Below are 15,331 nucleotides of genomic sequence, written 5' to 3' on the forward strand. Positions count from 1 at the left end.
CAGTGGTCTGGCCATATTGGAATTATTGTGAGCAGCTCCTCTGTCAATTCAAAATTGCAATCAACACCACTGAACTGACATAAATTGTGAGCTGCGCAGTGTCTGTTATATCTGTGCCCTCATCAACAGCAACTGAGTATGCATCAAAATATTTGGCTTTCTCACACAGTTGATGATAAATGTCACTTGACATGTCAGAAATGCACTCTGCCACAGTGTTGGCAGAAAGGCTGATTTTACTAAACTGACCTTTCTTTTCCGGACAGATAATACTTGCAGCCTGTAACATGCATTTTTTAACAAGCTCTCCTTCTGTGAATGGTTTCCCTGCCTTAGCAATCATCTCACTAACCATGGAATTAGCTTCGACTGATGCAACATTCTCTTTGGTTGCTTTCTTGAAGAAATCTTGTTGCCTCATTAGACATGCTTTAAGATTGGCAACCCGCTTGGCTTTCTCATTTCCTTGATATTTTGCACATTCCTCAGCATGTTTAGTTGAATAATGGCGTTTCAAGTTGTATTCCTTGTGCACTGCAACTTTCTCTGAGCAAATAAGACATGTGGGGATGCCCCTGTGCTTAACAAAGAAATACTGCGTCTCCCACTTTTCCTGAAATTGTCTGTGCTCATCATCAATCTTTCTCTTCACTGCAGGCTTTGATGAAGTCATGATGAAGGTATGACAAAATCTAAATCTGTAATAAACTTCTCTCCCTTCTTTCCTTTAGGCCTCCGATAATACAAGGGACAGCGGGCAGGAGCAGCAGAAATGACGTCTCGGGGTCTCCACCGGTCCGAAGAGAAGGCCGCAGGGCAAAAGCGTTTTCCCCGAGCCGTTGGCCGCTCCGAGCGTACGGTGGGGAGCCGTGGAGCGAGCGAGGCAGCCGGGCCGCATCCCCATGACAACGCCGCCAAGCGCCATTTCGAACGCCCGCGCTCTCGCCCGCGCGCCCCTTTTTCTCCTTTTTTAAAAATTATTTTATTTAAACACCTTTGGTTCAATCTTCCAGTGCAGGTAAATCCTGTTGGCTTTATATCTGTTTAAATACTCTTCTCCCTTGGTAATAAAAAGTGGTTTCACAACAGTGGCTCCAAGAGGTTTGATTCAGTACTCTCCAGTTTGCCATTTCCCACCCCACCCTAAGCCGGAACTCACCCAGGATCTGACAACACCAGCATCTACTACAAATAGTTTTATCTTCAGCTAAGCTTTCTTTCCCTTTATCTCCATCTCTCCTCCTTCCCTTTCTAGTCAGCAAACAAGTCAAAATCTTGGAACAAATCTACATTATTCCCTATGACTCAAATGGTTGACTCTGAGGCCAGAGAGATAGCACAGTGGTAGAGAGTTTGCCTTGCACGAAGCTGACCTGAAACAAACCTGGGTTTGATTCCTTGTATCCCATATGGTCCCCCAGTCTGCAAGGAGTGATTTCTGGTGCATAGCCAGAAGTAACCCCTGAGCACTGCTGGGTGTGGCCTACTCCAAATAGGTTGACTCCATAATAACTGTAGCATCTTCTCTTTCTCTTTATTCTCACTAAATTTCTTTATCTTATTTCTACCTAATCATTGAGACTAAAATCAATTACTAAATAGGGGCCTGGAGACATATTCACTGAACTGAAATTCAGATTAAATAAATTTACATCAGGGGGCTGGCAAGGTGGCGCTAGAGGTAAAATGTCTGCCTTGTAAGCACTAGCCAAGGAAGGACTGCGGTTTGATCCCCCGGCGTCCCATATGGTAACCCCCAAGCCAGGGGCGATTTCTGAGCGCTTAGTCAGGAGTAACCCCTGAGCATCAAACAGGTGTGGCCCGAAAAACCAAAAAAAAATTTTTTTTACGTTCAATCCCAATACTGCCTGGTTCCCTAGAGGACCTCAAGAAGTGACCCCAGAACAGAGAGGTAACTGGGGTCTCCCCCACAAAATATTATTTTTTGAATATAAAAATAAATACAATTGTCCTAATAAGGGCATTGGCACTATGTGTATTGAACCAAATTGACCTGCGAGTCTAATATTATCTACTAAATGATTAATATTTCTGGAATTCCTATACTTGGCTCAAATTCTTAGGAAATTAGACCTAGGAATTCAATTTTTTTTTAAATGTAATTTTTTTTTTAGTTATTTAGGAGCTACTTACTCTCAGTTTAGTATTTGAGAGATCATGTGTTGCAGAGGATTGAACTAAGGTCTCTTGTCCTTTAAAGCATGTGCTCCAGATCATTAAGCTTTCTCTCTGGTGGAAGAATCCATTATTTTTTGGAGGGAAGGTTTGAATTGTACTTGGCAAGGGGATTCAGGGTTCGAGGCTCAGTGGCCACTCATGGTAGTACTTGAGAGACAAAGGAGCACCAGGACCAAACCTGAGTATCTGCATACAAAGCATGCACTCTAGCCCATTGAGCACTATCTTTCTCTCTGGCCCCAGAAATCCATTTTTAACAAACTCTCTGGATAACTTCTAAATAGCCAATCCAAAAGCTGGCTTTAAGAACCAATAAATTAAGTCCGTATTTTTTTGAGTCTTGGGTCACACCCGGCAGCGCTCAGGAGTCACCTGGCTCTACACTCGGAAATCGCCCCTGGCAGGCACAGGGAGACCATATGGGACGCTGGGATTCTAACCACCGTTCTTCTGGACGCATGTTACCTCCATGTTATCTCTCTGGCCCCAAATTAAGTCCATTCTTAAGATGAAAATGAACCAAACTAAAGAGACAAAAATGAAAAGAAATGAAATCACTTTATTGTGATCTAATCACATTGAAATAGATCTCTTTCAGACAAAATTATCATTTTTTAAACCTATCTACTAAAATAACTTTAATTTGGCGCCCTCAGTCAACCTGGAACCCTACAAATTATACTCTAGAAAGGAAGTGACATTTGTAAAAGCAAACCAGAACATAATTAACTTCCCCTCACTCCATCCAACATTTTAGGAATAGTTTCTCCTCAATTTAAGAACAAAATCCAACTTCTTAGGTTGGTTTTCAAAGCCCTACATATTATTATCCAGATTAAGGCTATCCCTCTAATTTTATTTCTCCACATTCTCTTGCTCTTCCTATAATGCAACTACTGAATTTCTTGTTCCAAAATACTCTAAAATTTTCCGAGTCTTAGAATTTTTGTATTTGCTATTTCAAGTTATAGTATTCTCCCTATTTTTAATCACACTTAGCCCTGTCTTTCTATTCAGCCTTGGTTTAAATCTGACCTGTTAGAGAAGCCTTCCCCAATCACTTAATCAAAAGTAGTCTTGGTGGGAGTTGGAGAGATAGCACAGAGTGGTAGAGCATTTGCCTGGCATGTGAATGACCCAGGTTCAATCTCAGCATCCTATGTAGTCCCCAGAGCCTGCCAGAAGTGATTTGAGTACAGATCCAGAATTAACAACTGTGCACCCAAGGGCATGGCCCCAAAACAAAACAAAATAAAAACCAAAAAAATGTAGTCTTGGTCTGGGGAGATGACACAAAGGAATGAGACAAATGTACCTAACCTTCAATCCCCAGCACTAAACAGATGGCTGGCTCTGAAGCACAATGTAGTATACTGGCCCTTGTCACACAGCCAAAAATAAGTAGTTCGTACATCCCATAGCCTCCACCACATAAATAAGATCTGCTTCACGGTTTCATGACTAATCTTGGAAGACATGCCAAGCCAACAAAACTCCCAGGTACACCAGTTTTCAGGCTGAAAACTTTGGAGTCTTGTAGTACGGTGGGCAGCCTGCCTTCTACTACCTCCAAACTCCATCAAACTACCAGAAATCCACCCACATCCCACAATCAAGGAAGAGGTGCCAAGCCAATGAAACTCATTGGTACACTGGTCTTCAGATTGAAAACTGGGTAGCCCTAGGGAGCAAATAGGCCAAGAATTGTCCCAATTCTACAGATCCTAGAGCTTCTGGATCACCCACCTGAATACACAGCTGCCTACACCTCCAAATTCCAGAACTCTAATAAATCCAATAGAAGCATAACAAATTAAATGAGAAAGTAGCACAGAAACCAACTATCAGCTAGCAACAAATAGCTCAGTAAACTATCAGACTTTAATAACCCATTGTGAAATATAACAATTTCCTTTTACTGAACTATTTTTTCTTTTTCTTTTTTTTTTTTTTTGGTTTTTGGGCCACACCCTGTGCCGCTCAGGGGTTACTCCTGGCTATGCGCTCAGAAGTTGCTCCTGGCTTCTTGGGGGACCATATGGGACACCGGGGGATCGAACCGCAGTCCGTCCTAGGCTAGCGCAGGCAAGGCAGGCACCTTACCTCCAGCGCCACCGCCCGGCCCACTGAACTATTTTTTCAATAATTCCATTTGCCACTTTCTGTAACAAGCAATATGATATAAATTGTTGCATGCCTACTAAGAGGGTAGATTAGGAGGGAATAAGGGGAGGAAGAACTGGGAACAATGGTGAGAATGGAGGGAATGAAGGGAATGAAACACTGTTGGTAGGATCAGTGTTGGAAAATTGAGTGCCTAAAACAACTGTGTTATGTACAACTCTATAAACCACAGTGTTTAAATAAAGTTTGAGGACAAAATGAGAGTCAGGCTGAGAGATAGTATAGTGGTAGGAGCACTTGCCCTTTGCATAATCAACCCAGGTTCAATCCACAGCAACACATACAGTTCCTGAACACAGCCAGGAGTAATTCCTGAGTTTAGAACCAGGAATGATTCCTGAGCATCAATCAACATTTGTTGATGTTCAAAACAAAACAAACAAAAAATGGTAGTCCTCTATTCACATGCTAAGATGGCTCTCTTAATTAAAAATTTACTGCAAGTAAAGCCAGAGCAATAGCAGAGAGAGTAGGAAACTTGCCATGCATGCGGACAACCCAGGTTTGATCCCCATCATTCCATATGGTCCCCTGAACCCACCAAAAGTGATTCCTGGGGGCATTCTATTTATGACTGAAATCCAACTACAAAAATGCTTGTAATCATGGTGCCTAATAATTTATATATATATATATATAAAGTGATTCCTGAGCGCAGAGCCAGGAATAACCTCTAAGTACTGCCAGGTGTGCCCCCGTAAAATAAAATAAACAGGGCCCGAAGAGATAGCACAGCGGCGTTTGCCTTGCAAGCAGCCGATCCAGGACCAAAGGTGGTTGGTTCGAATCCCGGTGTCCCATATGGTCCGCTGTGCCTGCCAGGAGCTATTTCTGAGCACACAGCCAGGAGTAACCCCTGAGCACCGCCGGGTGTGACCCAAAAACCAAAAAATAATAATAAAATAAAATAAACAAAAAAATTTACTGCAAGTTCCCTGCCTATAATATAAATTCCATGACAATAAACCTACCCTCATAGCAGCTATATCTATATAGTTGCAATTCCTCTTGCTCTAGATTTTAATTTTTTTTCTTTTTGTTTTTTAATTTTTTGTTCTTTTTTTTGTTTTTTTTGGGCCACCCCCGTTTGATGCTCAGGGGTTACTCCTGGCTAAGCATTCAGAAATTGCCCATGGCTTGGGGGGACCATATGGGATGCCGGGAGATCGAACCACGGTCGTGGTCCTTTCTTGGCTAGCGCTTGAAGGCACCTTACCTCTAGTGCCACCTTACCAGCCCCAATTTTTTTTTCTTGAAAGGCTTTTTAGTTTGGGATACAAACCCAGTAGTGTTCAAGTGTTATTACTGGCAGGCTCAGGGAACTATATGGAACACTGGGGATCACCCGCATCAGCCACTATACGATCTCTCTAGCCTCTCTAAATTGTATGTTTTGTTTTTTTTTGTTTGTTTGTTTTTTCTTTTTTTTTTTTTGGTCGTGCCCAGGCAAAATCAGGGTAAGTTATTCCTGACTCTGTGCTAAGGGATTATTCCTGGTAATTCCTGACAAGAGGAATTGCTGGGGATCCAAACTGAGTCAGCCACATGCAAGACTAACACCCTAAATGCTGATGCTATCGCTCCAGCCTATAGACTGTAATTTTTTAACTTCAAAAATATAAACTGTTAATTCAAAAGGGGATTTTTTGTGTACGTTTTTAGTCCACACCAGGTGACACTAAGGGATTAATTATTCCTGGCTCTACATTCAGAAATTACTCTTGGCAGGCAGGGGGACCATATGGGATGCAGGGGATCAAATTTGGGTGGGCCACTTAAGGCAAATGTCCTACCCACTGTGTTATCACTCAGACACCAATTTTATAAATTTTATATTTGATATAAATGAGAAAAGACCTACATCTGGTGGTGGGCTGAGGGTGTGAAAGATCATTTTCGGAGAGATAGCATGGAGGTAGGGCGTTTTCCTTGCATGCAGAAGGACAGTGGTTCGAATCCCAGCGTCCCATATGGTCCCCCGAGCCTGCCAGGAACGATTTCTGAGCATAGAGCCAGGAATAACCCCTGAGCACTGCTGGCTATGACCCAGAAAAACAAAAACAAAACAAAACAAACAAAAAAAGAAAGATCATTTTCCTGCATATAAAACCTAAGAAATCCAGTTCTTTGAGTTTGTCCTAGTCATTCACAAAAGTTAACTTTAAATTTTTCTATCAAAAAGCTAAAGTTGCAGTAAATTTTCACAATTACCTGTAGAAGGTGATTTCTCTGGTTGTTTTGCATTTAAAAGTTTTCTGCTGATAAATATATAACCGCAGGGACATGATTTACATGCAACAGGAACCTATATATATAAAGAAGAAAAATAAATTAATTTTTTTGTATTAACAAATTTCTCAATTGTTATATAATCTGAACTGAATGAAAAAGTATTTGAATTATAAATCAGGTTTATTTAAACCTCTACTTCTTTGTTTTAATTTTTAATTACTTTAAGCACCTTGATTACAGACATGATTATATTTGGCTTTCAGTCATATCAAGAACACCCCCCTTCACTAGTGCAACATTCCCATCACCAATGTTCCCTATCTCCTCCCACCACCACCACCTGTGTTCAAGACAGGCTTTCTATATCCCTCACTCACTGACATTTAAACCTCTACTTCTTAAATTATTTGAGATGGGTCTAACATGCTTTACATTTTCTATCTCCTAAGGTTTTTTTCCCAATATCATAAACTAAATGCATGATAAACATTGCTGATATCAGTAACCAGAAAACTTTTACATGGTCAAAATAAAAAGAGGCTGTGAAGAATGGTAGCACTTCCTAAAACATTGGTATAAATATATTTAAATACAACAAATTAGAAAACATAATCAGGAAGTCATTAAAGTAATAACCCCAGCCTAATATTATGAACTGAAAATGACTCAAGTTTCTAATATGAGAAGTTAAAATGTCAACTACCACTGACAGAAAAAGAATAACTTACAGTCAGTTCAAGGGGAGAAAAAACGTTGAGCATAAGCAAAAGAGAATGTAGCAAGAGTAGGAACTGAGATCTAAAATTTTATAGTCTCAGTTCCAGGAAACTACTCTGCGTAAAACTTACACTCGGGACCTAAGAGATGAGTCAGTGGCTAAAACACCTGCCCTACAAGAGTGAGGCCATGAGTTTGATCTGAAGTATTACCTACATGTGCAGAAACTGGAACCCAAAGCACCATAAATGGTGTGAAATCTCTAGCACACAGCAGGCACTGCAACTTAAGTGTTGGCAAGCACAACTAAGTTTGCTTACCCCAGCTAGCATCAGAACCAGGTGTGCAACCACAACAAACAAGAATAGCCCTTATCATCAAAACAACAATACCAATAAAGGAAGGAAAAGTAAATACTTAAGCAATTAAAACTGAAATGATTCCTTTCTAAATTTTAAATCTATATACTTATTATTTTTCTCTTTTGTTTTTGGCTTTTGTGCTACGGGGCTTACCTCCAACCCTTTTTTATCAGGGATCACTTCTGGCACTATTTAGGAGACTAAATGTTGTAAAGAGAATCAAACTCAGATTGGCTGCATGCCATACAGGCATTGTCTCTCCTGTTTCTAAACCTACAAATGAATTTTAATGCCACATATTAAAAAATGTTTGAAAAAGTTAAGCTTAGTCTTATACCTATTTCAATATTAATTTTAGCCAAACTTGGAATAAAGATCTGTTCATACAAAATCAAAAACAAAGCATACTCAAGGGACAGTCATTTGCCCCTTGTTCTAGTTAGTTTTAAAGCTAATTCAATAATAAGCTTTCTATTCTTGTTCATACAGAAAATGCCTGAGTCTAAAATCTAATCTAAATAAATTGAAATTTAACTAAGTTTATTAAGTTGACCACTGAATTATTAACTTAAACTTAAATTATCAACTTAATTTATGGGGCAGAACAGTAGCACAGTGGTAGGGTACTTGCCTTGCATACAGATGACCCAGGTTCAATCCCCAGCATCCTAGATGGTCTCCAAGCCTGCCAGGAGCAATTTTTGAGCATAGAGCCAGGAGTAAACCCTGAGTGCTACCAGGTGTGGGCCAAAACTCAAAAATAAAAACTTAAATTTATTAAGTTTATAAAAAAAATTATTAAGTTTATTAGTTTATTAACTTTATTTATTTGATTGAAATTTTGGCAGAATTCACCAGTGCAACTTTCCCACCACCATTGTCCCATTTCCTACCTTTCCCTAGCCCCTCCCTGTCTTCCAGACAGGCATTGTATTCTCTCTACTGTTGTCATAGTAGCTGTTAATGTAGTTATTTCTCTAACTGCACTTATCATTCTTTGTGATAAGCTTGTGATCATGGGCTGGTCCTTCCAGTCCTCTTTCTATTGTCTCTGGTTGTTAATTATGATACTTTTATTTTTCTTAAATCCCATAGATGAGACTATTCTGTGCTTATCTCTCTCAATCTGACTTACTTCACTCAACGGAATAGTCTCCAAGACCATCCATGTATAAGCAAATTTCGTGAGTTCATTTTTTTCTAGCACCAGCACAGTATTCCATTGTATAGATGTACCACAGTTTCTTTAGTCACTCACTCATCTGTTATTGGTCATCTGGGTTGCTTCCAGATTCTGGCTATTATAAATAGCGATGCTATGAACACAGGAGTACAGAGGGCATTATTGTATTGTGTGTTAGTGGTCCTAGGGTATATCCCTAGGATTGATATTGCTGGATCATAGGGGAGCTCAGTGTCCAGTTTTTTTTTTTTTTTGGGCCACACCCGTTTGACGCTCAGGGGTTACTCCTGGCTATGAGCTCAGAAATCGCCCCTGGCTTGGGGAGACCATATGGGACGCCGGGGGATCGAACCGCGGTCCGTCCTACACTAGCGCTTGTAAGGCAGACACCTTACCTCTAGCGCCACCTTCCCGGCCCCATTGTGTCCAGTTTTTTTAAGGAATATCTATATACCTTTTCAGAAAGGCTGAACTAGACGACATTCCCACCAACAGTGAATGAGAGTTCCTTTCTCCCCATATCCACACCAGCAGTGGTTGTTCTTGTTCTTTGTGATATGTGCCACTCTCTGTGGCATGAGATATCTCAGGTGTTTCTATTTGCATCTCCCTGATGAGCAATTTTTCATGTGGCTTTTGGCCATCTGTATTTCTTTTAAAAGCTTGATTTAATTATAATCTGATTAACCTTTCAAACTACTAGAAAAGTTTTACTTTTTCCTATAATAATACAAAATGTGTTCAGAATATAGCTTTCATCATTCTTAAATTTCGCATCTTCATAGACACCACACTCCAAGGTACTGACTCATTCTCTTTACATAGAGAATACATGATTATGACCATCTATAATAATTTTTATATGAATGGCACCCAAAAAAATCATAACATTCTTATTCAACTCTGAGGTAAAGCATCATTCAGCTGTTGAAACTCAGAAATTTGGGGCCGGCGAGGTGGCGCTAGAGGTAAGGTGTCTGCCTTGCAAGCATTAGCCAAGGATCAGGACTGCGGTTCGATCCCCCGGCATCCCATAATGGTTACCCCCAAGCCAAGGCAATTTCTGAGCACTTAGCCAGGAGTAACTCCTGAGCATCAAACGGGTGTGGCCCGTAAAACCAAAAAAAAAAAAAAAAGAGGGAATGATAAAATTAAATAGTATATATATACTTGACCTTGATATCTAGAATACACATATAACAACTAATGTTTGATAGGATTTTCATCCCTTAATAAATTTTTTTCTATGCTAAGTGAAAATGAGCTAATTTAACTTAAAGATCTTTTTAAAAGAGCTTCTCTCCACCAACCAACCACTTACCCAAAATAATCTATGAAACAGAGTAATTAAACAGGATGGGGAAAATGTTGGGAAAATTACTATCATTGAGACATTATTGTCACTGTTCTTGATCGATGGGACATCTGGTTAGTAGTGTCCATCTCATAGCAGCCATTCCTTGTTTATCACAGCATTGTTTTTGTTCTGTGCTCTTCTTTGGTTCATGCCCTGGACATAATTCAATGTTAAAAAAAAAAAAAAAAAAAAGACAGGGGCAGGAGAGATAGCTTAGTGGTAGGGCATTTGCCTTGCAAGCGGCCAACCCAGGACCATTGGTGGTTCAAATCCTGGCATCCAAATGGTCCCCCGTGCCTGCCAGGAGCAATTTCTGAGCAGAGAGCCAGGAGCAACCCCTGAGTGCTGCCGGGTGGGCCCCCCATCCCAAAAAAAAGACAAGCACCCTAAGTTTCCTCCAAATTTTTTATTCTCAAAATGTAAAGAAATTTACATTTAAAACAGTCTAGAACATGCTCCACAAATGTAGTCACCTTGTCTACCTACATTAGTTCTGTTCCATAGTCTAAATTAGGGATCTCAAACTCAATTTACCTGGGGGCCGCAGGAGGCAAAGTCGGGGTGATCCTTGAGTGCAAAGTCAGTAGTAAGCCTTCAACATTGGGAGTATGATCCAAACAACTCAAGCAAAACAAAACAAAAAAAGATTCCTCTAGGTCAGGGCCACAAAATGTTGTATGGAGGGCCATTTGCAGCCCTTGGGCCGCGAATTTGAGACTCCTGGATCTATCTTCAAAAAGGATATAAATCAAGCCATGGAAAAATTATGACTATAACGGCCACACAGTGAAAGCTGGAAATCTTGGAAAAAAGGGCAAGTCAAGTCTACTAAAACCACACCAACTGCACCCATCACCCACAACTGTTGCTTCAGGCAATGACCAAGATTCAACACTCATCTTTGGCTCTTTGCAGAGATAGCTACATGACCAAAATTCCAGGAATGCAGTATTTGGGCTGACATCACCAGAAATCTTTTGAAATGAATGTGGCACCTCCTCTACACTACCACCCCCATCCCACCTTCTTGTATTTCTGGCAGTCAAAACACCCCCTTCCCTCCCACCCACCCCCAAAAAAAGCCACACTACCACCAATAGTGCTTGGAATTCCTGGACCACACCAATTTAGATCTCAATGTGTAACTGAAGACACCTAATGTTCAGAGGGAAAAAAAAGAATAGAATGATCAACTAGCAACAAGAGCTTAATAAACTTTCTGACAATGACTTAATAAACTCATTGCAAGATTGAATAATTTTCAAAATTTTTTGTTGCTGGAATTATTTTTTTAAATAATTTCACTCCCACATACCTGGGAACAAAAGTATCATGATCATGATCAATTATGTCAATTATGTGGTACATGGTCTTTAAATAAAGTAATTTATATATACTGTTCCTGGTACTGGTTGTATCTGTTAGTCGTCCAGTGAAATCATTATCAGTCACATACATCAAAACATATGGTTCTTGCCAACAGGATCTGTATAGTTACTAGATTTCCTGTGCAATGGCTCCATACATGCTTGTTTTCATTTTGAAACTTAATATAGTAAAAAATATATATTCCATATAGAATCAGCTAAAGTTACTTATAAAGTAATTTTAAAACATTAGAAATTGGTATTTAAATAAACCAGGATTTAATTTCTTGGCAAAGTGTGGCACATACTAATGGCAGATATTTTGTATGTGGAAATGACTTTAAATATAAAAATATTAAACCCATCGTAAAACATTAAAAAAATAAAATAAAAAAGATGTATAATTACATTTTCAATACAGCCATGCAAAGGTGGCATTATGAAACAACTGAAAACTTAAGTCTTTCTTTATTTGCTGATCTCTATGCCTATTTTATTTTTGGTTTTGGGGTCATACCTGGCAGCGCTCAGGGTTACTACTGGCTCTACATTCAGAAATTGCTCCTGGCAGGCTCAGGGGACAATAGGGATGCCGGGATTCAAACCAATGACCTTCTGCATGCAAGGCAAATACCTTACCTCCATACTATCTCTCCGGCCCCCCTCTATGCCTATTTTTAAACACATACGCACAAGCACACGTGCACACACACACACACACACACACACACACACACACACACACGTAAATCTATCCAATAATCTCAAATTTTAAAGACTTTAAACTTATGTTTATAGAATATTCTAAACATGTTAAACATCCTAATTTAACATGTCAGGCAATTTTGAATAATATAAATATTCTAATGTCTAAAATATTCTAATAAATATTCTAATTCTAATATAAATATTCTATAGCTTCTGGATTCTATATTTTTCCCATTCAGAACTAGATTAAATGAGAAAACTAAAATTATCCTATTTTCAATTCCTTTAGTAAAATATATTTTACTAATTTTTAGATTTTTAGAAAAACCAAAAATTTCAGTCTTCATGTATGTTGCATCATCTCAGTATGATAGAAACAAGCTAACATTTAAAATTACACAGTTTGTTACAGACTAAATTTTGTCATCATTCCCTACTCCCCAAATTTGTATCCTCTAGTTCAAATCTCTAATGTGATATATGTAAGATGAGTGCAGGTCATGAGGATGGGGTCCTATAGAATCATACCCTTGAAAGAACGGAAACCAGAGAATTCTTCTACAAAGATTTGCAACTCTAGAAAGAACTATGAGAAAAAAAAATTAGAGGACTTTGTCTGAACCACCCAATCTAAGGTATTGTTAGGACATCAGGAATGGAGGTTGGTATGTAACCAAATTAATGTAATCTTTTCAAAAAAAATATTGATCATGTTTTGTTACACAAGATCAATTAAAAGTATTCCTATTCTTCCTATTTTTTAATTAGGATGTTAAAAACAAATTTTCCCCCAAAGTTTGCAACTTTTGCCCTACAGAAACTAAGACCATATGCTTCTGCATAATTACAACAAATGGAAATGATTGAAACAATCTAAGAGACATATGCAAAACAAAAATTTTGATCAGATTTCAATTAAATTTAATGTTTCAGGTTTATTACCTATTTACTTTGAAAGATAATAAATTCAATGTATCAATAAAATGCTTGCTCTGTGCAGTTTTCCTGATTATCATTTCTACCAGTGCCAGTAAAAATACTGAATAAACCACGGAACGTTACATTACAAAATTGAATCAACGTACAAAATCGTCCCTTAAAGAAGGAACTAAAAACAGCTCACTGAAAAAAGTCTCCAGACATTTCAAATTATTCTTGATTTTAAAGAGGAGGTGAGGTAGTCATTTTGAAAAATTTCACTCAGTGGAAAACAAACAAAACAAAAATAAAACCAGATCTCCATGTTGGCACGAAATGAAAGGTTTTAAATGAGAAATTTTGAACTCGTTTGGATTTTTTAAGGCCTCTCAGGGGGAAAAAAAAAACAACAAAATAAAAAACCCTAATGTAAGCTTCAATCATGAGAGACTAAAAAAATACAGCTCAAGCACTACTAAGTCTGTGTAGAAAGGTACCTTCAAAATTCATTTTAAAAAAAAATCAGATCTATTTTAATAGGATCTGGGAGCAGAAAACCCATTTTATTAACAGAGGATTCCGAAGACAGTGAGTGGGTTTCAATGGGGGACATCATAGATGTCCCATGATTAAAACAATGTCAAGAAAGGCTTCGTGACTTGGGAAAAAAAAAAAAAAATATATATATATATATATATATATATATATATATGAACAGGCTTAAGAAATCCAACTTGCAAATTCGCAGACATTGAAGCATATGCCTTGGCCTATTCCTTTTCTGTCCAAGACATGGAAGCAATCGTCCTGGACTCGGTGGGCCAACGGATTGGGGTGGGTGGGGGGGGTTGTTCTGGGTCCTCGGTGAACATCTGGCTGGGGAACAAAGCAACCCTGGCGGCCTCCGGGCCAGAGGCATTTTCCAGCAGGCCGAGCGAGGGAGTCGTGCCAGCCAAGTCCCCTCGGGCGCTGCCCCAGAACCCCGCCGCTGTCATCGGGAGCGGCCGGGGGTGGGCGGCTGGGGGGCTCCGGGAGGCCGTGGACGGGGCGATCGCTGCTGGGTCGCCTCGCGCCCCCTACCGCCGGCCGGCCACAGCACGCGACACCCCGCCAGGTGGGCGCCCCTCAAGCTCAGCCCGGCCGCTCCCGGCTCCCCCCCACCCCCAGATCTCTCCCCCACCCAGAGCCCGCCCCGCTCTCCACCAGCAACTCTCTCCACCAGCAACGATCGCCCGCAAGCACCCGCCCCGGGCATCCGCCAGCCCTAACTGAGCCGGCCGATCGGTGTCCCGCGCACACCTGTTGGTCGCACTCGGGGCAGGATTTGGTGGCCATCTTCACTTTCTTGGCCCGAGTTGTAGACATGCTCTCGTCGGGCGGCGGCGGCGGCGGCGGCGCTAGCGGCGGCGGTTCGGGCTCCTCCCCTCGTAGACCTCAGCGGCTCGGCCTCCACCCGCCGCCGCGTCTCCTCTGGCCACATCGAGGCTCTGCAGGCTGCGGGGCGCGTGCGCGTGCGAGCACGAGCTCGCACGGCGCCTGCGCGCCATGGGGCGGGGGCGTGGCTTAGGGGGCGTGGCGAGGTGTGATCCTTAGTGGCCGTCCTTCTCCGCTCTCTCACCACTTCTGTAACGCTGCATCGCGCTAGATACCCCGCTGCTCTTCCAAGACTTTCTAAAAATCATCTGGTGAGATTAAAGCCTCTCCTCTCACTTTATAGGGGCGTAGATTTGGGGCCGGAACGGACGTCGGCTCTGACCAATGAATACACACTAACAGGCGGGGTCGTGTCGTTGGACTTAACCCACCTCCTTGAGGTAGAGTGGGAATTGAGAAAACACTTTGCACAGACGCTGACATCTTACCAATTTAATAAACGAATAAATACATTTTTTTTGTTTTTAAATATTGTATTTAAACACCTTGATTACAAACATGACTGTGGCTGGGTTTCAGTCATTTAAACACCCCCCCCATCACCAGTGCAATATTCCCATCACCAATGTTCCAAATATCCCTCCTCCCTACCCCCATCCTCCTAAGAAATAAATTTAATAGACTAATAAATTTAATAAACATGAGAAATGGTAATGCATACCGTATGAAA

At 40.6% G+C, this 15,331-nt stretch overlaps 2 protein-coding genes, 1 non-coding gene and 1 pseudogene across 4 annotated transcripts in view; 3 read left to right on the forward strand and 1 right to left on the reverse strand.

The window, feature by feature from the left end:
• C14H16orf87 (chromosome 14 C16orf87 homolog) overlaps positions 1-14,705 on the reverse strand; it is a 61,356-nt gene extending 46,651 nt beyond the window's left edge. For both annotated transcript variants that reach the window (XM_049786269.1, XM_049786268.1), the window contains exons 1-2: positions 14,527-14,705; positions 6,595-6,688 (exon numbers count right to left, since the gene is read on the reverse strand). In XM_049786269.1, the coding sequence (XP_049642226.1) occupies positions 6,595-6,688; positions 14,527-14,592 (160 nt within the window). In that variant the 5' untranslated portion in view covers positions 14,593-14,705. The remainder of the gene's footprint in view (positions 1-6,594; positions 6,689-14,526) is intronic.
• Positions 1-15,331, forward strand: part of GPT2 (glutamic--pyruvic transaminase 2) — a 690,974-nt gene that overhangs the window by 554,225 nt on the left and 121,418 nt on the right. The gene's annotated exons all lie outside the window — the stretch shown is intronic.
• Positions 10,292-10,399, forward strand: LOC126028829 (uncharacterized; annotated as a pseudogene).
• Positions 11,627-11,762, forward strand: LOC126028837 (small Cajal body-specific RNA 14). The gene has a single exon (XR_007502536.1). It is a non-coding gene; the product is annotated as a small Cajal body-specific RNA 14 (non-coding RNA).

The sequence above is a fragment of the Suncus etruscus genome, chromosome 14, assembly GCF_024139225.1.
Source record: "Suncus etruscus isolate mSunEtr1 chromosome 14, mSunEtr1.pri.cur, whole genome shotgun sequence".
Lineage (NCBI taxonomy): Eukaryota > Metazoa > Chordata > Mammalia > Eulipotyphla > Soricidae > Suncus > Suncus etruscus.